This window comes from Antechinus flavipes, chromosome 3 (genome assembly GCF_016432865.1).
Source record: "Antechinus flavipes isolate AdamAnt ecotype Samford, QLD, Australia chromosome 3, AdamAnt_v2, whole genome shotgun sequence".
NCBI classification, from domain to species: domain Eukaryota; kingdom Metazoa; phylum Chordata; class Mammalia; order Dasyuromorphia; family Dasyuridae; genus Antechinus; species Antechinus flavipes.
This window is the reverse complement of record NC_067400.1, coordinates 590,423,962-590,448,430: the sequence shown is the minus strand read 5'-3', so window position 1 is coordinate 590,448,430 and position 24,469 is coordinate 590,423,962. Positions and strand designations below refer to the sequence as shown.

At 48.9% G+C, this 24,469-nt stretch overlaps 1 protein-coding gene across 2 annotated transcripts; it reads left to right on the top strand.

Annotated features, from left to right (window-relative positions):
• Positions 1-537: 537 nt before the first annotated feature.
• Positions 538-22,428, top strand: EFHD2 (EF-hand domain family member D2). Of its 2 annotated transcripts, XM_051988499.1 has the most exons (5): positions 538-1,541; positions 8,092-8,178; positions 16,184-16,331; positions 18,067-18,201; positions 20,280-22,428. In XM_051988499.1, the coding sequence occupies exons 1-5, from the start codon at positions 1,210-1,212 to the stop codon at positions 20,412-20,414; spliced, it is 837 nt and encodes a 278-aa protein (XP_051844459.1). In that variant the 5' UTR covers positions 538-1,209; the 3' UTR covers positions 20,415-22,428. The 2 variants fall into 2 exon arrangements, with proteins under 2 accessions (XP_051844459.1, XP_051844460.1); XM_051988500.1 differs by lacking the exon at positions 8,092-8,178 and having other exon boundaries at positions 978-1,541.
• The last annotated feature ends 2,041 nt before the right edge of the window (positions 22,429-24,469 follow it).

The window sequence follows — 24,469 nt, the reverse complement described above, 5'->3', positions numbered from 1 at the left end:
ACTGGAGAAGGTTGCCCCAATCCCCCTTCAGCCATAACCCTCTCAGCCCCCTCCCCATTCCCCACCCCCACACCTTCCTTACTTCCTCCCCCAGCAAGCAATTAATTCTCCTAAGCCATCCATCTGTTGGCTGCGGCCTTGGGACAGAACTGGTTGCTTCCCCATTCCCACCACCTTTCACCCCCATATGTTAAGTTTCATTTTGGAGACGATGCCAATTTCTGCCTCCAGTCCACCCAGCCCACCCCTCCTAGCTGTTCTTCCATTTTGACTGAAGCCAGAAGCCCCTGCTGTGTCTGAGCCCCGGTTCCTGCCTCCCTGGGTCCTCTCTTCCATCACCTCTCTCTCCCGCCGCCACCCCCCCTTCCCGGATCCTGCAGTGAGAACCGCCTGACCAGTTGACATCAAGTCGTCTCCATGGTAACGTGCCGATGTCACAAACATAGGATGATGACTTCACTGCAGGGGATCCCGGAGAAAGGGGTGGGGGGAATAAGGGGAAGATAATTCAGGTCCAAGCTCTTGATCCTGCACCCTTATTGCTTATCCCTCCTGGGAAACTGTTCGGGAGGATAGGGTTGGGAACTACGTTGGAGAAATCTTAACCCTCTATCCTTTTCCCCTCACTTCCCCCAGCCCGACCTGTCCCGTTTAGCTGGCTCAGCTTGGATAGTGACTCCAACTTGCCTTGGGGGATGGGAAGAATTGGGGGAAGGGAAGTTTGGAACCCAAGACTTTGCTCCCAAGCCACCTTCCCAAGCCTTGGCAGGGAGGTCAGCGCCCTCGAAACCTCAGTCCGGCCACGGAATAAATAAATGATGTCTCTTAAAAAAAAATAGAGAGAGCATCCCTCCCAGCGGCCCTCCAGAGCAGCCACCTCGGCGGGGCGGGGACGAAGGAGGAATGGGGCGGGGGGCGCCGGCTAGCTGCGCAGCCCCAAGTCCCACCTTAAGAGGCGGTGCCTGGCGCTGGGGAGTGTCAGGAAGAGGAAGAGGCTAGGGAGCCGAGCGGGAGGCTGAGTGAACGAGCGAGCGAGAAGCGAGCTAGCCAGTGGCCGTGCCGGAGCGGCCAGTCCAACGGCGCGCCAGAGAGAGCAGCTCCGCGCCGCGCCGCGCAAGCAGCCGCCCGCGCAGCCATAGCCGGCCCCCCCAGTCCCCCAGCCCTGCCAGCAGCCCCGCTCGGCGAGGCGCGGCCAGACCTCCGGCCACAATGGCCACCGACGAGCTGGCCACCAAGCTGAACCGGCGGCTGCAGATCGAGGACGGCGGCGAGGGCTCCGATCACGAGCAGGGGCAGGAGCAGCGGCCGCAGTCCGGGCTCAATGGGGCCGCGGCCGGAGCAGGGCCCGGGGCAGCGGACGAGTCCGGGGATCCGCTGGCCAGCGCCGACTGCGAGCTCAGCGCCAAGCTGCAGCGGCGCGCGGACCTCAATTTGGGGATCGGCGAGCCTGTGTCCCCCAGCCGGAGGGTCTTCAACCCCTACACCGAGTTCAAGGAGTTCTCCAGGAAGCAGATCAAGGACATGGAGAAGATGTTTAAGCAGTGAGTGTATTCCTTGAGCCCCACGTCCCCCCTCCTCCTAACTCACGCACTGGGGTCAGGTGCCTCCTCCCCCCACCTCCAGCCCTTCTCGGAATCACGGATTTTCAGAACTTGAAGTGTCCTTAGGGTCATCTACTTAGGGGCCTTTGCTTTTACACATAGGGAAACTGAGGCCCAGACTTTCCCAAGATCCTTCATTTCTCATCCCCCACCTCCCCAAACCGTGCCTTCATACTCTGCAGTTCTGTATCCCATTCTATGTGCTCCCACCCTAAGAATCTCTCTCCCGGTCTCCTGAAAATCTTCCTCCTGGGCCCTGGAGTGAAAAGGCTCCATTTACGGTTCCCCTTTAAACCTTCTCTAAGATTACCTATCCCCAATCCCTACTTCTTGCTTATAAGGTAGGAAAAAAAACACAACACCAGTCCCCCCTCCCCTTTGAAAACTCCCCTTAAGACTCAAATCTCTCTCCCTGCCTCTATCCCAAGCCCTCAGCTAGCTTCTCCCTCTCCTCCCTTATCCCCTCTTCAGGCCTTGGCTACCGGGGCTTCTAAAAGAAAAACAGGCTGGCCCCAAAGAAAGTTCCCAGGGAATAGGAAGCCTGCAGAGCAGGTACAGGCTGGAGGCTGCCCTCATGGGCCCTGGGAATGAGAAGGGCAAATGGCTTCCAGGAACATTGGCTCCGGATGATGGAATGGTCCTGATGGTTGAACTGTGGCCCAGAAATCTTTGGGTTGGAGAGAGAGTGTTTGGGGAGGTGAAGTGTAGAGAGGGATGTGAGACAGCTTGGAGGCAATGAGCCTCCAGTCTGAGCTCTGACTTTGGTCGGCTCGAGGAGGTGCCTGCAGTAAGGTTGGCAACTGTCTCTGTGCCAGGAGCGGGATGGGGGCAGCATCAGGAGACTGTCTCTGTCATTTAGCAGCCAGCCCCATCAGAAATCCAAACTCACAGCAGGACTGGATTCTGTTCTGTTTCTGCAAATGCTCTTCCCCCAGCTCTCCCACCCCCAATTTCACAACTTCTCTCCCTTCTGCTTTTCTCTCCTGATACTGAAACTTTTGACTTCATGATAAGGCTGTGTGGTATAATGGGAATCTCTGAGACCTGGCTCTCCCAGGATTGAGATCTCAGAATTCTGGTTAACCATCAGCTGCTTATCTTTATTTCTCTAGGCTTCTTTTTTCCTCAATAAAATTGGGGAGGGTCCCCAAGAGGTCCTTAGTCAGAGGGCTTCCATTCCAGCTCCACCTTTGACTAGTTTTATGACCTTGAGCAAGAAGAAATTGGGAGACTGTTAGGAGACTAAGGTCCTCTTCCAGATCTAAATGCTGTGATCCCCATGATCCTTTTCATTCTAATAGCTGACTAGGAGACAGGAATTTGATCTCATTCCAGCCTTAGGAATTTCTCTAGGATAAGTTTCCCCTTCCTTTCCCCCCTAGTCTCAGAAGATTTGGATGATCTTCTGGAGCTATTGGATGGATCTGAAGTATCTGAGCCCAGTTCTCCTTGTCCTGAAGGTTCCATGGCTACATGAGAGATGGGTGTATATGTATGTTCTCCATTGAGTAAAGTTGAGATATAAGGGCATAGGGAGGGGACTGGTCTGACTTTTGTGACCCATTTGGGGTTTTTGTGGCACTGGAGTGATTTGCCATTTCCTTCTCCAGCTCATTTTACAGATAAGGAAACTGAGGCAAACAGAGTAAATGACTTGCCCAGAGTTATATAGCTAATAAGTATGTGAAGCTGGATTTGAATTCAGGAAGATGTTTTCCTGACTCCAGACCTAGCACTCCATTCATTGTGCCACCTAGTAGAACAATGACTCCCAAACTTTTTTTTCCTGAGGTAATTGGATTTAAGTGGCTTGCCTGCTCCCAAGGTCACACAGCTGAGCAGTTTTAAGTGTCTGAGACCACATTTGAACTCGGGTCCTCCTCTCTTCAGGGCTGGTGCTCTATCCACTGCACCACCTAACTGCCCCAAGCCTTCTCTCAGGTCCTTTTTTAGCATTTGATTCCTTGGAAAGCTCAGGAAACATTTCTTTGGAGGCTAAACCTTTGGGTATCTGATTCCATGTCCTTTAATTATAAAAAGCCCCGGGGTTTAGACAAGTCAGGACCTGAGTCACAAGGTGTTGCTTACGTTGACCTTGGACAGCTTTCTCTGCAAGATGAAAGGATCTAGATGAGCTCCAAGATCCTCTTTCCACTCTAAATGTTACCTTCCCATGATTCTTTACGACTTCCCTGCTAATTTACCCTATTTCATGTCCTGCAGCCAATGCCACACAGCCCTGCCCTAAATCTTTCCAAAGTTCCTTCCTTTCTGGCCTTCCCTTCCTGTTCTGGCCCTGAAAGACATGCCCCCCAGGAAATTTCCAACCTTTACAACCCCATCTAGAAAATCCTCATCCACAGGACATAACTTCAATAGAATGGAAACCTGCCCACCTCCTAGCTGGGTGGAACTGATACAAGCCCTGTAGGCTCCCCGTTTGGGAGAAGAAATGATTAGAGCTGAGGCCTTCTAGGGAATCAGCCATAGGCTCGTCTTGGGCTCTGGCTCAAGCAGGTTTAGTATTCAAGGAAAACAAGGCACCACTGTGCCAGCCCAGACCGGCCGTCCCCAGGCTGTTGAGCAGTAACTAACCAGCTCCTGCTGAAGACAAAACCCCATTCTGCTCCTGACACTGAGGCCCAGTGAACTCCTGGGTCCCAGCCCATCTAGCCTCCAAATCCTTCCACTGATCCCACCCAGGATGGAGATTTCCTCCAGCCCCCCCCCAACCTGCACACACACCCTCCCCTCCTCGGCTCCCTTATTTGATGGGATGAGAACATGAGTCAGAGGTAGGAATCTAAATCTATCCTCCCTTCCCTGAACCTCAGTTTCATCTTTTCAATAAGGAAGTTAGAATAACCCAGACCGGCCTCCACAGTCTCTATTCTAAGGTTCCTCCTGGCTCGGACATTTTCTGTTCTAAATGTTCTAAATACCCTTCCCGCGTAGTTGGGACATTCTCTTTTCTAAGGAGCTCTCGCCTCTTATCCACAGGGATCTTTCCCTACGCAGAGCTGCCTCGTGAGCTCTGGGTAGATGAGTCAAAATCAGCCCCAGATCGTCTTCCTTCCCCTCTGGGCTGTGTAGGACAGCCTCACCTGCTGCATTCTGATTTTTCCTGAGGTTACCAATTTCTCAAGACCGTAGTGTGATGGAAAGAACCCTAGAAACCTTTTGGTCCCTCTCACCCCAAATTCACTTCCCTTCATCTCCCTTCCCTTTTAGAAATTTACCCAGACTTTTGCCAGTAATTCCCTTTGCTAAGAGAAATGCACTTGGCTGGTGTTTGGACCATCTCTCCTTTAGGGTGCCCACTCAGATAGGGCTTTGAGTGGTGTAAAGTGAGACCAGCAGCAGCAGCAGCGTGTAATTCTGTCTCCGGACATGCAATCAGAGGCCAGTACCCCTTTCCTTAACTCTCCCTACATCAACCCAACCCTGTCCCTGTCCTTTGGCAGCCAACTAGTCCCTTCTACACGGTTCCCTTTTCTCCAGCCAAGCCTTCTTTCCTTTCACAAGCTCTTGAGGTCCCTGTTATCACTCAGTAAATGATCACCCCAATTGTAGCTTCTCCTTTCAGCTCCTTCAGCCCCATACTACTACCTCTTCTTAGTTCTAATATTAGAATTATTATTCCAGAGTGCCTTGGGGGTTTGCAGCTGGTTTTTTCCTGTGAGGTAGGGAATGTCCCTGAGGGAAAACTATGGCACAGAAATCAAGTGGCTTGCCCAGGGTCATCTAGCGCTAATATAAATATCAGAATTGAGATCTAAATGCAGGCAGGTCCCCATCTGGGAGTCCCATTGGATGGTCTCATCCCATTGCACTGTGCTCCCCTTTCTCCCATTTTTCCCCTTCTTTCCAGGAGCTTCTTTTCTCCCTATTCAACCAAGGTCTTCCTTAGGGAAGCGGTGAGTTAATGAGCACATCCCTGCAGGCAGGACTTCATGTACTTCCAATCAGTCTTCTGGGATTAAAGACAGCAATCACTCTTCCCAGAGTAACGTAGAAGATGAGCACCAGAACTTCTCTGGAGAAAATCACTGGGAGAGGAGGTGAAGGTTGAGTTCCTAAGTCTGCAGTAGTTCAGCACCATCCCATTGGATGGCCTAGAAAAGCTACTTTCTCCTACCACGTCCATAAACCACTTCAATGGCCCATACCATAAAACCAGGGGAACCTTTTTGTGAAGTGGAAAACCAGTTAAATCCATCTGGACTATCTGGGGAAGACGTGTCTGGCTGAGAACTTTCCACCCAGGTGGGGCTTTAAATAAGGGAAGGTCCTTAATCATCTCTCCTGAGAGAACAGCAAGTTTCTCTTGACTTAAATGTATTCATTCCTTTTGACTTCTGCCTTTGCCTTGTCCATTTTTATTTGACTTCAGCCTTCCTCCTGGACCAGGGGAGATATGTGGTTCTGGCTCTGGCTTGTTTCTTCTTCATTTCCCTCTGGTTTTTTGTTGTTGTTGTTGTTGAGGCAAATGGGGTTAAGTGACTTGCCCGGGGTCACACAGTGAAATGTTAAGTGTCTGAGGCCAGATTTGAACTCGGTCCTCCTGACTTCAGTGCTGATGCTCTCTACCTACTATACCAATAGCTGTCCCACCTCTGTTTTTTTGGTAGCCTGGTCCTCTTCTCCAATTTCTTCATATAATGAGGAAAAGCTTTAGAATGAATCTAGAATGTCAGAGTGGGAGGGCCCTAAGAACATGGAATGTCAGCACTGGGAAGACCCTTAAAACACAGGAGGTCAGAGCTAGGAGGACCCTTAGAACCCAGGAGGTCAGAGCTGGGAGGGCCCTTAGAACCCAGGAGGTCAGAGCTGAGAGGACCCTTAGAACCCAGGAGGTCAGAGCTAGGAGGACCCTTAGAACCCAGGAGGTCAGAGCTGGGAAGGCCCTTAGAACCCAGGAGGTCAGAGCTGGGAAGGCCTTTAGAACCCAGGAGGTCAGAGCTAGGAAGACCCTTAGAACACAGGAGGTCAGAGCTAGGAGGACCCTTAGAACACAGGAGGTCAGAGCTGGGAGGGCCCTTAGAACCCAGGAGGTCAGAGCTAGGAGGACCCTTAGAACCCAGGAGGTCAGAGCTGGAGGGCCCTTAGAACCCAGGAGGTCAGAGCTGAGAGGGCTCTTAAAACCCAGGATGTCAAAGCTGGAAGGAGCCTTAGAAAACAGAATGTAAGAAATGGGCTAAAGTTGAAAGGAAAATCAAAACTGGGAAACTTGAGGAAACTAAAGCTAGGATTATGGAATGATTGATCTTACATCACATAGTTTTTTTAAAAAGCATCTTTTCCCTCCTCCACTGCTAGTCCCAAGGCCTCATAAGGCAGAGTCCAGCACTCCAGCTCTGGGTTCTGGGCCTGAATTTCTAAAGCCACAACTCTCCTACAACTGGGGCAGAGGAAGTGGTTTCTGGGGGGTGCAAGGAAGTCAGGTCATTTGGCCATTTGCTTGCTCAGCACAGACCAGTTCCTTAATTTTACAAGGGACTCCTCAAATGAGAGAACAGATGGTTCCCCAACATCCAAGCACAACCAAGTATCCCTGAGCTCCTGTGGGACTGACGTTTAACCCTCTAAGTTAGTAGCTATGCTGGGCCTGAAAGATCTGAGTTCAAATTCAGCCTGAAATACTTCCTAGCTGTGTGATCCTAAACAAGTCATATAATTCCTATTAATCTCATCAGTAAAATGAAGAGGGATGGACTTGATTGCTTCTCAGGCTGTTCCAACTCTAGTTCAAGATCCAGTGAGTGATGTAGAAACCAAGGTTAGGAGAAATGTTAAAGTGACTTTATCCCCACATCTTTCATCTGATCTGGACAGCATAACAGTGGGATTCAACTCTAAAGCCATTTTTCTGCTTCTTGACTTTTATTTTCGGATCTGAACAGAGCCACTGATAAATTTCATTTTTTTAATCCTTTATTATTCCTTTGCTGTTTCTTACCTTGCTTCCATCATAGTGGTAGAAGGTTCAGAAATCACACATATTTGGGGGGAAGCAGTCAGGGTTAAGTGACTTGGTAAGTGTTTGAGGCTGGATTTGAACTCAGGTCCTCAGGGCAATGCTGTATTCACTTCACCACCTAGCCCTCCTTTCTTGCACATATTTTTAAAAGGCCTCAGAAAATCTTACCTCAGTGCTCATGATCAGTCACCGTGATTAAACTTTTGTCTCAGCCCCCATGGGACTGAGCCTTGTGACCAATGAAGTAGCCATAGAGTAAGGGAGACCACTCCAAATGGAACAAACTTGGAGGGGCTGCTAAAAAGAGTGTTCCCTGCTCCCCGAACACACCCCCACCAGTGCCGAGGGAGAGGGCTCGGTCAGCTGACTCCAAGACCCCTCCCTTGGCCCTGACCCTGACCTTGGTCTCTTGTCTGACACCCCAGCCCCTCAATCGCCACCGATAGATATCAGGCTCTTGAGGAGGGAGACGCCGGATGTGAGACATCCACTCTCTCCTTCCTTTCTCAGAGCCTGTATTAAGTGTCCCGGTCAGATGGGATGTTGTAGTAGGGACAGTGATAACCTGGAGCACATCCACAGAAAGGGAGCAGGAAGGTAAGCGGCCTGGGGGCATCAGGGGAAGAACCTGGGATACTGAGCCGGGAGAAGGATGGAGAGCGGAGCCCTCTTTCACTATTTGGCCGGACTGTCTAGTGGAAGTGCCATCGGACTTTTCCTCTCAGCCCTTAAGGTATAATTAGGAGTATGGGGAGTTAAGAGGGAAAGATGAAAGGAGGCAGAAAAGCAAATTTCTGTTCAGCAAAAAGAAAAACTCGTGAAGAACTGAAACTTCCTAATGATAAGGGCTGTCCCAGAGTGGGACGACCTGCTTTGGAAGATGGTTGGCTTTCCCTTTCGGATAAAGGGAGGATGAACTCATTTCAGCGATCATTGGTTTTGTATCTACAGCTATGAAGGAACCAATCCCCCCATTCTACAGGGGGCAGGGACTTCTCCCAGGTGACAGCTAGTTAGCATCCAGCCAGGACACTGGTACTGGGGATTATTGTACCAGGACGGGCCCGAGGTCCCTCTGAGCCCTGAGACTGATCTGTGACTCACCCATGTGTCGCCAGGAAGTTCTAAAAACTTTTCCCACCCCCACACTCTCCCCTGACTGATTCAGAGACTGGTCCAATGTCAAAATTCATCCAGTGTAGCTGAGTTTGGAGGAAGTGGTGAGTGATTGGGTAATCCCCACTTGAGTCCTGCTGTGGGGGTGGTGGGGGGAGGAATAGAGACTGCCTCACTGCTGTGGAGTCATTCTGCCTCAGACTCTTAGTCCTTAAGGCTACAGGCTATTTAGTTTTTGCTTTTAGAGCACTCAGCAATGTGCCTGGAACATAATAGGACCTTAATAAATTCTTGTTGAATGAATGAATGAGTTAGTGAGTGATGGAAAGAGTTCTATCTTCTAAGAATCCCTCCCACCTCTGATATTCTGTATTCCAGCAGCCTCCCAGCTCTGACCTCCTGGGTTCTAAGGGCCCTCCCAGCTCTGACCTCCTGGGTTCTAAGGGCCCTCCCAGCTCTGACTTCCTGGGTTCTAAGGGCCCTCCCAGCTCTGACCTCCTGGGTTCTAAGGGCCCTCCCAGCTCTGACCTCCTGGGTTCTAAGGGCCCTCCCAGCTCTGACTTCCTGGGTTCTAAGGGCCTTCACGGCACTGATATTGTGTGTTCTGAGGTTCTTTTTAGTTCTGCCATTCTGTGTTCTAAGGGCCTTCCCAACTCTGACATTCTGTGTTTTAAAGTTCTTTCTAGTTCTGATATTCTGTGTTCTAGGCTCCCTCCCCCACTTCCAGTCAATTCTGCTATTGGTTGTATTCCATGATTTTATGTTTCTAGTTAGTGTTATACTACAGACCAGACTTTTACCCTTAGTCATAGCTATATCTGGGCCTCAGTGTTCCCCATCTGGGAAATGGTGTAAGTGAATCGTGAGCTTCTCAAGGGCATTACTAACTTTAAGGTGAGCCTGAGCCTTGGGGCCTGATAAGGAAAGGGAAGGCTCAGGGTCATGGGATGTGAATGAGTCACAAACTCAAGGGTCCAACCCCAATGGAGAGAATGGCTACAGCAAGTGGGAATAAAGCTCATCCCCTTGCTAAGGCCCACCAGCATTCCACAGCTGAGCTGCTGGAGAAGACCAGCCCTGGTGCCCCGGCCGCCCCCACCCTGGCCCACAGGCCGCCCCCACCCTGGCCCACAGGCCGCCCCCACCCCGGCCCTCAGGCCGCCCCCACCCCGGCCTTCAGGCCACCCCCTCCCCGGCCCTCAGGCCGCCCCCACCCCGGCCCACAGGCCGCCCCCACCCCAGCCCTCAGGCCGCCCCCTCGAGCCTCCTCTGGGACCCCAATGCCCACAGCACGTTTGGAGCCGCAGTTTTCCCTGGGGCTTGGAGGCGTTATGAGGGAGGGGAGGAGGAGGGGACTTAATCTGAATGGAAGGGTACGTGTGCGATGTGTGAGCTGTTCCAACTCGGGGCCAGGGGGGAAGGGACTGATTTGTCCGCGAGCATCCGGGGCTCTGCAGCTGCTGAGTCGTTCCCGAGATGAGCTATTCACTGAGAGGCGGGCAGGAATGTGGGCAGGGTGCCAGGGTCTCCAGGCTCTCAGCAAGTGAGAAAGGTGCTGAGCCCCGGGCCCGGATGCTCTGTTGCCAAGCAGGGCCAGGGATGGATCGGCCCACCAAACAGGCAGTGCCGAGGGCCCAGCGCCGCCTTCCCCCTCTCTGCAAATGAATGAGCCTCCCATCCCTTCCCTGGGGCAGGGGGGGGATGGGGAGAAAGCAAGAGAAAGGAGAAAAGCCTGCCTGAGGTTTCTGTGTGTGGTGGTGGGAAGGTCACTTCCTTTTTCTGGACTTCACTTTCCTTATATTGTTAAGGAGGAGGTTTGTCTAGGTCCCTCCCTAAATGCTGTGTGCTAAGGACCTTGCCAACCTGACATTGTAAGACTATCCCAGCTCTGACAGTCTCTGTTCCAAAGCCCCTCTCAGATGATTTGCATTCTATGTTCTAAGGCTCCTTTAGCTTTAGCTTTTTGTGTTCTAAGGGCCTTCCTAGCTCTGACCTTCTGGGTTCTAAGGGCCCTCCCAGCTCTGACCTCCTGGGTTCTAAGGGCCCTCCCAGCTCTGACATCCTGGTTCTAAGGGCCCTCCAGCTCTGACTTCCTGGGTTCTAAGGGCCCTCCCAGCTCTGACCTCCTGGGTTCTAAGGGCCCTCCCAGCTCTGACCTCCTGGGTTCTAAGGGCCCTCCTAGCTCTGACATCCTTGGTTCTAAGGGCCCTCCCAGCTCTGACTTCCTGGGTTCTAAGGGCCCTCCCAGCTCTGACCTCCTGGGTTCTAAGGACCGTCCTAGCTTTGACACTCTCAAATATTCAGTCTTCAGTCATATGAAGAAAGTTAGTGAGCCACATGTGGCCACATCACCTACCTCTCTGGAGAGATGGGGAATGGAATGGGATGAAATCATCTCTGAAACTAATGATCTAATATTGTGCCTCAACTACCTTAGAAAGACTCTTCATCTGCTTTCTGCTCCTCCCTTGCAAGATTGGATGGAATCTGAGGCAGAAAGGAGCTTGCTGCTGCTCCCAAGCGAGCGAGTGTTGGAACTGGCTTGTGCCATTGTCAGCTAGATACCCGCCTTCAGATTTGCTCCCTGCTGACATCTGGACTGGCAGCAGTCATCCTGCTGATCAGACACAAGGCCTGGGAGGAGCTCTGGGTTATCCAGCAGCAGGCACTGGATTGGGGACCTGAGGGGAAGGAAATGAGACCTAACTGAGCCCAGAGGGAGGAATCGGGGCCACCGGGGGCCTCACACCAATAACAGGCCAGACTTGGGAGTGCCCACAGGTCCAGACCCTCTGCTCTCCTCTCCCTCCATCCTCATGATATAGAACAGTCTCTTCCAGGTTACCCTGGGTGCTGACCCCACAAAGCTTGGCGGGGGGGGCGTTGGGGAGGGAAGGGTCCAGTCCTAATTCAAGGGTGATCTGCCCTCACCACAGACTCAAAGTGTGCCAATTGTTCAGTTGTTTTTAGTTGTGTCTGACTCTTCATGACCCCATTTGAGGTTTTCTTGGCAAAGATCCTGGGGTGTTTTGCCATTTCCTTCTCCACTTCATTTTACAGAAAGGAAACTGAGGCAAATAGGATGAAGTGACTTGCTCAGGATCACACAACTTGTAAGTGTCTGAGGACAAATTTAAACTCGAGGTTGTCTACCTGGCTCCAAACCAAGCCCCTTAGCCACCACTGCTCCTAGAGCTAATGAAAATACCCCATCTTTTCTGGTGGTAACCAACTGACAGCTCATACTCCTATGGGGCTCTGAGTTGCAAGCAGCCCTTTCAGTTCCTTCACCAGACATTAAGTAGCCTCCTCAGGACCCGGCTTTGTTGGCAAAGGCAAAAGTGAAACAGTTGCTTTCTGTAAGGAGCTGATATTCTATGATCTCAATAACCCTGTGGTTATTTTACAGATGAGAAAGTTGAGGCTTTAACTTACATAATTACATATTTAGAGTTAAATTCAGGGTCCAAAACCTATGACTCAAATGCAGGATCATGGGTTTTAAAGCCAGAAGTCTTAGAAATCACCTAATTGAAGCTCCTGCTTTTACTGATGAAATGAGGACCAGAAGAAGGTATCTTGCCTAACTAAGTTCATACAAGGAGCCATTGGCAGAGCCGAGCCAGGATTTCAGACCAGTTCCTCTGCCCCGGCACACTCTTCACTGTCTTTCCTATAGGCTCCCCAGCTGCTTCTAGTTCCAAACAATTACTGAATACCTACTATGTGCAAAGCACTGAGCTGTAAACACGGATCCCTTGGGGCCTTGGCTGGTCATAATCCCCTCCCCAGCTTGACTCTGGACAGCCTCCTCCATCACATAAGAGCTCAGTTCCTCCGGCAGCCCCTGCGGTTGGTCTTGCTGGCCCATCTGTGGCCTGCTCCAAGGCATTGCATTCCCTAATCATATCTCTCAGACCATTTGGCCTGTGGGCAGGACCCTGGGGACCCAGAGCGCAACCACAGACGCATTGATTGGAAACTTATTGACTTGGAGCGGGCTAAGGCCTGAGCTGGCAGGAGTGTGGCAGGGAGTGCGGCAGATACTCCAGCGATCCAGGTGGCTCACAGTCACTCCACCGTGGACCCTCCTCCAGAGTGGCGAAGGAAATGGAGCTCTTCTAGTCCCTGCTGAGAAGAATCACTGAACATTAATGTAGAGATATTTGTTAACTGCTTACCAGGACTGGAAGGAACTGTAGAAATGGGAGCATCTGGTCTTCATTCCCCTGATTTTTCTTGCCTTCCCTGAGAACGTTTATGGGCAAGATAAATAGCGGGTAGACTGGGCGGTTTCCGAATTGTCCTTCGCCGAGGCGGGGGAATGGCCTCAGAGAGCCCTGTAAGCCCGAGTATAGAATTAGAAGGAATAGGGCACATTTTCTAGTCTCCTTGTTTTACAGAGAAAGAAACTGAGGCTGGAAGAGATCCCATGATTTGCCCACTATCGCCCAGCTCTGCCCACTTCATTCTTACCAGATTGCTTCCTCCAGTAGTTATTTCTGGTGTTCTTCTAAACTGAGGCTTCTGGGGAGACTGGGGGGGGGGGTGTTTTAGCCCTCAGGAACTTCTGGTTTCTGACCGGACTCAGGCCGGTCCCTCTATACCTCCCAACAGCCTTGACCACATCCTCTCACATCATTTCTCACATCCCTTCCCCAGTATATCTGCTCAGAGAGAGATGTGTTCACACTTTGCTTCCTCAGCCACCCTAGTCCTTAGCAACATCGATTGCCTGGGGACCCGGAAGGAGCCCTTCCTTCTCTCTCCTCTCTGTCTTTTCTCCATCTAAGGCCTGGGAGATGTGCCCTTCTCCAAGACTCCTTCAGATGATTGATTTGTCATGTAAAACTGACTTAGTGGAAATCTTGCCCTTGTCCTTCCACTAAGGAAAGTAGCCACACTTTTATTACCAAAAGGGTCTTGTTTTATGAAAAGAAGAAGCACATTCAGAGAGGAAGAAGGGACCCACAAGAGGCAGCAAGCAGAATCAAGATTCAAATCTAGGTCTAAATTCAATGTTTTTTCTCTCAAACTCATTTGCTGATGGAGAGCCCTGTTCTGGCTGCCAAAGAGAGCCCAGTTAGAGAGAGTTCAAGGGAGTGGCTGATTTACAACAGGTTGGCAACATGCCCACATTCCTACCCGAAGCTCTCTAAATAGCTCACCCAGGAAATCACTCTGCAGGAGCAGAAGTCGGGTGTCCAGGAATAAAATGAACTGCTCCATGGGTCAATCTCTTCAGCTGCCATAAACCTCAAATTCCTTCTTTATACTGTGTGACTTTTGGTCCAGATGGTCTTTTAAGATTCTTCCATTTCTGACCTCCTGTGTTCTAAGGTTCTTCCCAGCTCTGACTTCCTGGGTTCTAAGGGCCCTCCCAGCTCTGACTTCCTGGGTTCTAGGGGCCCTCCCAGCTCTGACCTCCTGGGTTCTAAGGGCCCTCCCAGCTCTGACATCCTGGATTCTAAGGGCTCTCCTAGCTCTGACATTCTGTGTTCTAAGGGCCCTCCCAGCTCTGACATCCTATATTCTAAGTTTTATTACTGTTAGACTACAATTATCAGCATCCTATCTATAAGAGCAAGTGTACATAGGGCTCTATCTCCCCAAGCCTGAAAAGGGTCCCCTTCCTGAAGCCCCCAGGCTTTTCCAGAACTGCAGCTGTTGTCAGTTGCCCAACCCTAGCCTGGGAGAGGTTTGCCTCACTGATAAGCAGGGGCCTGTGTACATGTTAGCAAGCCTGTGTCCCCACCCACTGTGTGATGTGCCCTTGGCAGCTCTTGCTCTAACCCCGGCACAGCTGCCGGGGAGGGGGAGGCTCATGGAAACCAGGGAGAGAGAGGCCTCTTGCGAGCAGTGTCTGTTTCCCAAATGTCTTTTGGGAGCTAACCAGCTGAGAGTGCCCTAAATACGCCTTCCCTTCCAGAACAGAGGGGCAGGGACTAGCTTCTACTGAGCAGTTGTGATAGAGGGGAGAGTTAGTCTGCAGAAAGAATTATTTCTACTGAAAGGAAGAATTAACCTGCAGAAATCTGATGGGAGGGTCATTTTAGCTCAGCTGTTCCACAGGCTTTTTATTGTACCCGAACTATGTTGGGGTACTGGATACTAGAAACAGAAACACAGAAACAAACAGCCCCTGTCCACAAGGAGCTTAAATTCTGTATGTTTCTGGTGGTATATTTTCAAGAAGGAAAGAGCCAAGGCCAAAAAGTAGGGCTAGGTAGAAGTTTGGGATATTAGGTTGGAAACAAGTCCTCTGAGGCAATTGCTGAGAATCCTGGGAAAGGAGATAAGGGTTGGGTGTGTCTAAAATGCCAGCCTCCCAAGGACAACTGGATCGTTATCCCTACTCTTTGTCAACTGCCCCTCCCCTTTTGTCTCCTCTGTGTAGAGACAGTGGACTCACTCTCAAGTGAGCTGTCAGAAGATCTGAGTTGTTGTCCTCTGGAGACTCACTGCCAAACCTCCATTTATTTGTCTGCAAAAAGGAGGAAATTCAATCTGATGATCTTCAAATTCCTTCCAATTGTGACACTCTATGTTCTCCATTCTGTGTTCCCAGGCCTTTTACAGTTCTGATCGCCTTGGTTCTTCTAAGGCACTTTCTAGCTCTGATATTCCGTGTTCTAAAGTCCCTCCAAGCTCCTATTTTTTTATATCCTAATGTTTGGACACTCTATTCTATGATTCCTCCCAGCTGCAATATCCTAGTCTCCCTCCAAAATTTCCTGTTCTAAGAATCCTCCCATCTGTTCTAAAGGTCCTTTCATTTCTGACATTCATGTCCTAAGTGTGCTCCCAGCTCCGATATTCTGTATGTTAAATTCTGCTCCCTACTGATCCCCCAGCTCTGACATTCTATGTTCTGAGGGCTCTCTTATCCCTGACGTTCATATTCTAAGGCTCCTCACAGCTCTGATATTAAGAATACAATCCTGTATTCTTAAACTTTTTCCACTTTCATCCCCTTTTTGCCCAAGAAATTTTTGCACAACGCAAATATATAGATAATATAAAATGGGTATATAAATCAACATTTATTGATAATACATCATAAAGAAATTTATTTCGAAACACTTCTTTGGCATATATATGATTTTGCCATTTATTAAAGATAAAAGCAAATTTGCATATTAATGAGATGGATGTGCTTTCTTTTTACACAAAGAATTAAATCTTGGGAAATTATTTGGTAACTTTTGTTGTTGCCATATTTTTCTTGATCCTCACTTTCTTAATGGTCTCATGGGGTCATAACCCAGAGTTTAAGAAGCTTTGTTCTAAGGGCCCAGCTGTGATATATTAGAAGTTTTATGGAGAGTAATTGCTCAGGGGTGAATAAAACTGTCTCCAGTGTTGTCCCTTACCCCTGGGGCTCACGTGACTGGCAGACTAGTACCCAGTAAGGGCATTAGCTGTTAGAGTTTGGATTAGACAGAAATCACAGTTGTTCTCACCCTCTGCTGTTCTCACCCCCCAGGTATGACGCTGGTCGAGACGGCTTCATTGACCTGATGGAGCTGAAGCTCATGATGGAGAAGCTCGAAGCTCCTCAGACACATCTGGGTCTGAAAAACATGATCAAAGAAGTAGATGAGGATCTTGACAACAAGCTGAGCTTCCGGGAGGTGGGCTGGGAAGGGAGCTGAGGCCGTCACCATGACGTGGGAGATATAAAAGGGAGTCGGGAAAAGTAGAACCCCCTTTCAAAATAGGGACCTGGGGGTACCTCAAAATAGCTGGGCCTCTGACCTCCTTGGGTTTCCCAAAGGCAGGCCTCACATAATGAAGCTCTGGGAGAGGGGACCCCAACTCTTGTCCTTCAGTTTACTCACCACTAAAATAGACTGATAACTTGCTGGAACTGCAGGTTCCAGAGTTTGAGAAATGTCTTATCTTAGATTCTTTGCCTATACTGTAAACTTCCTAGGAGGTGGTAAGTTTGTCACAGTCAGGCTGATCTGGTAAATCAGAATTTTAATATTCTCTCTCTATCCAGGACAAAGTATCCAGATATAAGCAGTTAGGGATTTAATTCATGCATTCAACAAGTATCCCTGTGCCCAACCTTGGTGACTTAGTGTATGTAGTCCTAAATCTGGACTCAAGAAGACTTGGATTCCAATCCCACCTCCTATAGTTGACCTTGTTGAAGTTAAGCTCGTTAGCTTCTTCGGGCCTCAAGAGTTCTACTCTATAGAATGAGGAACTTGGGCTAGAGGGTTTCTGGGGTCTCTTATAGGCCTACAACTGTGACCCTGTAAACTTGGAATTCAGGACTGGGAGGGCCCTTAGAACCCGGGATGTCAGAGCTGGGAGGGCCCTTAGAACCCGGGATGTCAGAGCTGGGAGGGCCCTTAGAACCCAGGAGGTCAGAGCTGGAAGGGCCCTTAGAACACAGGAGGTCAGAGCTGAGAGGGCCCTTAGAATACAGAATGCCAAAGCTGGGAGGGCCCTTAGAATCCAAGATGTCAGGGTTGGGAGATCCCTTAGAACATAGGAGGTCAGAGCTGGAAGGGCCCTTAGAACACAGGATGTCAGAGCTAGGAGGGCCCTTAGAATCCAAGATGTCAGAGCTGGGAGATCCCTTAGAACACAGGAGGTCAGAGCTGAGAGGGCCCTTAGAACCCAGGAGATCAGAGCTGGAAGAGTCCTTAGAACACAAGATGTCAGACCTGGGAGGGCCCTTAGAACACAGGATGTCAGAGCAGGGAGGGCCCTTAGAACCCAGGATGTCAGGGCTGGGAGGGCCCTTAGAATCCAAGATGTCAGGGCTAGGAGATCCCTTAGAACATAGGAGGTCAGAGCTGGAAGGGCCCTTAGAACCTGGGAAGTCAGAGCTGGGAGGGCCCTTAGACATAGAATGTCAGAGCTGGGAGGGCCCTTAAAACCCGGGATGTCAGGGTTGGGAGGGCCCTTAGAACCTGGGATGTCAGAGCTGGGAGGGCCCTTAGACATAGAATGTCAGAGCTGGGAGGGCCCTTAGAACCCGGGATGTCAGAGCTGGGAGGGCCCTTAGAACCCAGGTGGTCAGAGCTGGGAGGGCCCTTAGAACCTGGGATGTCAGAACTAGAAGATATCTTAAAATTTATATAGTCTCATCCTCTCACTTTACAAGTGTGAAAACTGAGATCTGCAGAGCAGAGAAGTGTTCAAAGTCATGTACTTACGTGAGTAGTTAGTAGTCACTAACCCGGGCCCCTGAGGGAGATTCCCAGACTCCAGGGATTCCCACCTTCAGTCCTGATGATTTCTCCGGGCTGGCAGGTCCCTGCACTGAGAGGCTGGGCTGGTGGGAGGGGACCATGATCCCAGGACCTTTACATGGCTTCCTTATGACCCGGGTTCCTTCTTTTCTTGCAGTTCCTCCTGATTTTCCGGAAGTCGGCAGCAGGGGAGCTGCAGGAGGACAGCGGCCTTCACGTTCTCGCCCAGCGCTCCGAAATCGATGTCTCGACGGAAGGCGTTAAAGGAGCCAAGAACTTTTTCGAGGCCAAAGTAAGGAGAAGAGAAGGGTTTTTGAAGCTCGGTGCTCCCAGTGGAGCTCTGTGGCTTTCTTCGTGGGCTAGGAGGGTAGGAGGGCTTTCTCACCTGGTCTTGCGGCCTGAGGCAGCAGAACCAGACTACCATAATAGAGAAGACACTAAAATCCCCTAATTTTAGACCTCCAGAACAAGCCGTGCAGCCTCTCTTCCATCTCTTCCCCCTCTCCCTTGGCTTCCATCACAATTAAGTGAATTCCTCCCCACATTCTTCCATTTCCATCACATTTTGCCAAGCCCCTCACCCCAGTCACATAAACATACTTCTATCCCTCCTGTGCTCCCCTCCCCCCCACTGTCATGGAAAGTGGGCTTTTTTTGGAATCAGGGTCCCTGGGTCTGAATCAAGGCTCTTCAATTTGCTAATTTTGTGATCTTTAAAAAGTCACATCTTCACTCAAAGCCCTGGGACTCTGGCAGTCAATAAGCACCTACTATGTGCTAGGCCTTGTACTAACCACTGAGGCTACAAAGAAAGGCAAAAAAGCATCCCCTGCCCTCAAGAAGCTTCCAATCTAATGGGAGAAACAACAAATTAGTAGGAAATAGTTAAAAGAAAAGAAGGCACCAAAAGAGGGATTGGGAAGGGCTTCTTGTGAAAGAGATGAATTGAGCTGAAATTTGAAGGAAGCTAGAGAAACTGGGAGGCAGAAGTGAGGAAGGAGAGCCTCCTCGATGTGAGGGACAGCCAGAGGAAATGCCCAGAGATGGAACGTTCTGCTGAGCAAAAGTGCCACTGGATCTCGGAGTATAGAGTTTGAGGAGTAAGGTGTAAAAAGACTGGAAAAGTAGGAGAAGGCTGTTATAAAGGGCTTTACATGCCAAACATTATTTTGTATTTGATCCTGAGAGACATTGCAGTTTATTGAGTAGGGTGGCTGTCACAGCCAGACCTGAATTTTAATATTACAGAAGGAGAAACAAAGGCCCATCAAAGTAAAGGCATTCTTCCAGGGTCACACAGCTAGCTAAGGGTAAGAGTGATGGTTTGAACCCTGATCTCTTCTGACTCCAAATCAAATATTCTTTCTACTGTATATGATAGCGATGGATGGATAGAGATATAAATAATTAGATACATCAGCAGAAATTTAGATAGAAAGACAAAAGGATGGATAGATAGATTGACAGAAGGATAAAGACAAAGAAAGGAGTGGATAGGATGAATGAATAAACTAGAGACACAGAAAGGAGATGGATAGAAGGGTGATAAACTAGATAAACAGAAGAATGAATGGATAGATATGGGGGAAAGAGGGATGAATGGGTGGATGAGTGGATAAACTAGATAGGTAAACAGAAGGATGAATGGATGGCTAGAGAGAAAGGAGGGAGTAGATGGATAAATGGATGAGGTAGATAAATAAATAGAAGGATGAATGGATAGATAGAAAGGAATGGATGGGTCAATGAATGGATGAACTAAGTAAATAAACAGAAGGATGAATGGATAGAGGGGGAAAGACAGTGGTACATGGTTAGAGACACAGAAAAAGACAGGCAGAAGGCTAAAAGAGATAGAAAAAGACAGATGAATGGATAAACTAGATAAACTACAGAGAGATGGATGAACCGATAAACTAGACAGATAAAAGAAGGATGAATGGATAGATGGGGAGAGAGAAAGAGGCCTGGATGGACAGATTGATGGATCAATGAATGGACAAATTAGATAAACAGAAGGATGAATGGATAGATGATGGGGGGGAGGGGAAGAAACAGAGACAGGCAGAAGAGATAGAAAAAGACAGAGTTAGATAGAAGGATGAATGAAGAATGTTTATTATGTGCTAGGCTCTATGCTAAATGCTGGGGAAACATACAAACAAGCAAGATGGTCTGTACCTTCATAATTATATTCTGACAGAAGAATCCAACCTATAAGAGGAACTGGGAAATGGGAAAGAGGAAAGAGATAAAAAAAAAAGCAAAGAGGAAGGAGTATCTGGAGGGTGGGAAGGCTGGAAGGTAATCCCCACACCTCCCACCTCTTTTTCTCCTGGTGGCCCAACCCTGACTCCCTTTTACTTCTAGGTCCAAGCGATCAACGTCTCCAGCAAGTTCGAGGAAGAGATTAAAGCTGAGCAGGAGGAACGCAAACGACAGGCCGAGGAGCAGAAACAAAGAAAAGCCGCCTTCAAGGAGCTCCAGTCAGCCTTCAAGCAGTGAGCAGGGAGCAGGGCGGGGCCCGGCCACCCCCTCCTGGCCCCTGCCCCATGGCCCCTGCCCCTGCCCCATGGAGGCTCCAAGGAAAGGCCGAGTAGCTCATGGTTGAACGGACCAATTCTTAAGAGCTGTTGCCTGTGAATGATGAGCCCATCTGGGCCTTAACCCAGCCTCCCAGTTCCTGCCTGTTTGCTCTTCCCATGCTCCCCTAACAATATGGCCATCACCACCGGCTTCCTCTGGCACCTCTGCCCGCTCCAGGAAACCCCTTTCAGATATAATCCTGTATCTAGGCCCTTAGGACTCCCAGTGCACAGGCTTCTCTACCGAGTATAAGAACATGCTCTTTTAGAGCAGTTGCAGGCACAGACCCCCTCCCCTTTCTCTCTGTTCTCCCACCCCCTTCCTTCCTTCTCCTTTGCCCTCATCTTCACTCCTCCGCCAATCCCTGCCAGCTCTGCCAGCCCCACAGGAACCTTCAGGGCTCAAAACAGGTCATCAGCTCCGTGCTCTAGAGCCAGTTACCATCTCTTATCATGTAAGAAAGGGGAAAAGACTTAGCAATCCTTCACCACAAGTCAGAGAGCAGAGAGGGGCAGCCTAGACAGATGAAACATAAGATCAGCGCGCTAGAGCTGAAAGGGATTTCAAAGGGCATCTAGTCAAATCCCTCCAATCCCATTTTGCAGATGGGAAAACTGAGGCCTAAGGAAAGCTGTCACTTTCACAAGGGGCAGCCTAGATAGATAAAACATAAGCCCTAGAGCTGAAAAAGGGACTTCAAAAGGCATCTAGTCAGATCTCTCCAACCCCATTTTGCAGATGGGAAAACTGAGGCCCAAGGAAAGCTATTACTTTCCCAAAGTCTCCCCAACATTCCTTACCCCCAGATCTGGCAAGAAAGCCTGTGGAAGTCCCATGATAACAGTTCAGTAGTTCAAAGACATCCCACCAAGTATCTTAAGCTCTAACACCTCATGTTCAGACTGGGTTGAAGTAGGTAGAGGAGCAGTTGTACCCCTCTTACCTCATTGGGCCCACTGTCTGCCAGGAAGCCATCTTATGGGATGTCTAAGGCACAAGTGGGCACAGTGGGGCAAAAACACCCAGCTCCAAGGCCTCAGTGGGGCTGGAGGGTTTAATAAACAAGACTGGGGAAATTGTGGGCTAGGGTGAAGGAAATCAGGAAGGGGATGCAGAAGGAAGGGACCAGTCCCCAAAGAAGGGAGAGAAAAAAATACAACTATCGGACTTCTCCAGGCAGCATCCAAAAAGTGCTTTTAGGTGTATTTGCATGCACTGTGACATTGAAGAGCCAAAGGGTCTGTTTTAGCCCCTGGGTTCTGCCCTTTCTCCTTTCACAGTTCAGACCCATTCATTCGTCAGTCTCTCCATTCACACAAATGTGTGGTGCGGTGTCCAATTGGACATTATTCACCGTCTTCCAGGTTGATTTTGGTGATCAAGACAAGTCTTATTGTGTGCACCAGGCTAGGGAAGCATGAGAGCCCCTGGCCTGGCTCCTCTGTGATTCCCCCCCCAACCTCACGGCCTGAGCGACAGCCAGTGGTGGCCTTGCTTCCCGAGATGTTGTGTTTTCTGTCAATGTGATTTCTTAATGCTGTGATCGGTCGTCAGTCGCCCAGCCAAAACACAAACCAACCCGCTCTGCCACTGAAGTTATGCAACCTCTCTGTCTCTCGTGACAATGTCACTGCTTTCTAGACTCAATACCCTTTATTTTAGTAACTCAGAAGATCATACTAAGCTCACTGTTGAACTTTCAGAGGTTTTATTTTGGTATAAATAATCTGCAGAAATCAGAGATACTAATGAAGCAGCAATGGGAATCCCCGGTGGTGTTTCCTTAGGAAATGTCTTTGTACAGATGACTATAAAATAATTTTTTTTTTTTTTTGCTTTTGGGTTTTCCCCCCCTTTAAAAAAAAAAAACTTCATTCAGTGGAACAGTTATTTTTTTTAACTAAAATACAATAAAAACCATTCTATATTTTTATGTGTGTGGTGTCTTTGGTGCTTGGGGGATGTAATTGTGGAAGAGGAGACTGGGGGTTTCAGAGCCAAGATAATTATTAGTGTAGGAGAAAAAAGAATGGAAACCTGGAGTGGTAAGGGGGAAAGTGGTCAGGGTCCCCTATCTAGCTGCCTATAATGTGTAGCTTCAGAGGCATAAAATCTTAGAGAATATCAGAGCTGAAAGGGCGCTTAGGAAACATGTCAAAACAGTTAAGGACTTTAGAATGCAAAATGGAGGACGTGGAAAAGTTCTAAGAACACTATGTCAGAACGACAGGAATATTAAAGATCATCTAGTTCAGCTATTCTCAAAATATTTTTATTTCATTACATTTGTTCAATCATACCTGACTTCATGACCCAATTTGGGTTTTTTGTTTTTTTTTTGGCAAAGTCGCTGGACTTAGTATTTCTCCCTCTAGCTCATTTTTGATTCTTTCTCTAGCTCATTTTATTGATGAGGAAACTAGGATAAAGTGACTTGCCCAGGCTCACAAAGGTAGTGTCTGAATTGGCAGTTGATCTCTGGAAGAAAAGTCTTACTGATCTTTAACCCAGCATTCTATCCACTAAGTCACCTAGATGACCTTTATGCTATTAAAAATTGATACCACCAAAAAGCTTTTGTTTATGTGGGTTATCTAGAGATATTTACCATATTAGAAATTAAAATGAATTTTTTAAATTTAAAAATAAAAAGAAACCCATTACATGTTTTTTTTTTTTAATTAGTCACTTCCAAAGCAACCAGAACCAGAGTCCAGCTTTGAGAATTGCTAATTTAATTCAGCTCTCTTATCATGCAAATGAGGAAACACTCTCAAAGATATAAAAGTCACCTGCCTGAGGCTCACATTTCATTTTCTGGATGGGAATGCTAAGGAAATATAGAGTGAGCTAGAGGGGCAATTATGGAAAGCTGCTTGGAGAGGGAGTTATTCCTGCTCCAAAGAGTCAAAGATGGGCATCTAAGCTGCAAAGGGGCATTGGGCAAGGGCACAGACAAAATGGCCTGGATAAGTCATGTACTGAGGTGGGTATCCTTGGCTTCCCAAGCCAAAGCCCACTAGACTCAACTCTATGATCACAGTCTTCTCTGACCCAATTCCTCCCCATCAGTACTCAAAGATCCTTAATTGAGTCCCCCAAAAAGTACTTCATTCCTTCATATCTTCAGAAGCGGAGCATTAGAAGGGACCCCCTGAGCTCTTTGAATATCATTGGGAAATGACTGAAAAATGGCCCCGGGGAAAGGAAGAACTGGCCAGCAAAGAGCCTGGCATTTAACTGGGCATTGCTGCCACCTGGTGGAAATCAACACAACCACAAGCAGGGAGCTGCACCAGGCTAGGCTAGCTCCACCCTCCATCCACCTCCCACACTGCATTGATGATCGCTGGACCGCTTCTATAGCCCATTAAGGTTCACAAAGCACTTTTCGTCTTATCTCATTTCAGCAAATACTTATTAAGATCCTACTATGTGCCAGGCACTATACTAAATCTTGGGAGGTACAAAAATGTCACTCCCATTTTACAGGTGGATAAGCGACTTGTTTAGGGTCACAGAGTAAGAGTGAGGCAGGATTCAAATGCAGATCTTTCTGATTCCCGCGCCCATCACTCTACACGCCTGTCTCAATATAAGCAGAGAAGGTTATGGCCAAAATGAGGAGGAACCTCCTTATGAAGATCTCTTCCTCTGTAGGCTTCGTGGAAGTGAGGAGGTCCTGAACAGTGTTTGGCCCAAGCAGAATTAAAGAACTGATCCCTGGGACAAGCAGACGGAAGGCTGATAGAAATCAGTTTTGCTCCATGGTCCCACCCGTTAGGGAGGTCCTCCAGTCTGAAATCCAAGTTATATCAAACTCCTGAGACCCGCCCTCAGTAGAAATCCCAATCATGTCCTTGAGGTTAAATTTCCCCTATAAAATCTACATGTGAATCATCCCAGGGCTGCTGCCTTCCTTGAGGTAAGCCCACCACTACATTCTTGCTTCAGTCTTTCTCCTTACCCTTCTC

Bases quoted from the DNA above. Each gene is read 5' to 3' on its own strand.
- EFHD2 (XM_051988499.1), top strand. From the start codon at position 1,210: ATGGCCACCGACGAGCTGGCCACCAAGCTGAACCGGCGGCTGCAGATC. The intron at 8,179-16,183 runs GTAAGCGGCCTG...CTCACCCCCCAG, and splicing joins CACAGAAAGGGAGCAGGAAG to GTATGACGCTGGTCGAGACG. The intron at 18,202-20,279 runs GTAAGGAGAAGA...TTTTACTTCTAG, and splicing joins AGAACTTTTTCGAGGCCAAA to GTCCAAGCGATCAACGTCTC.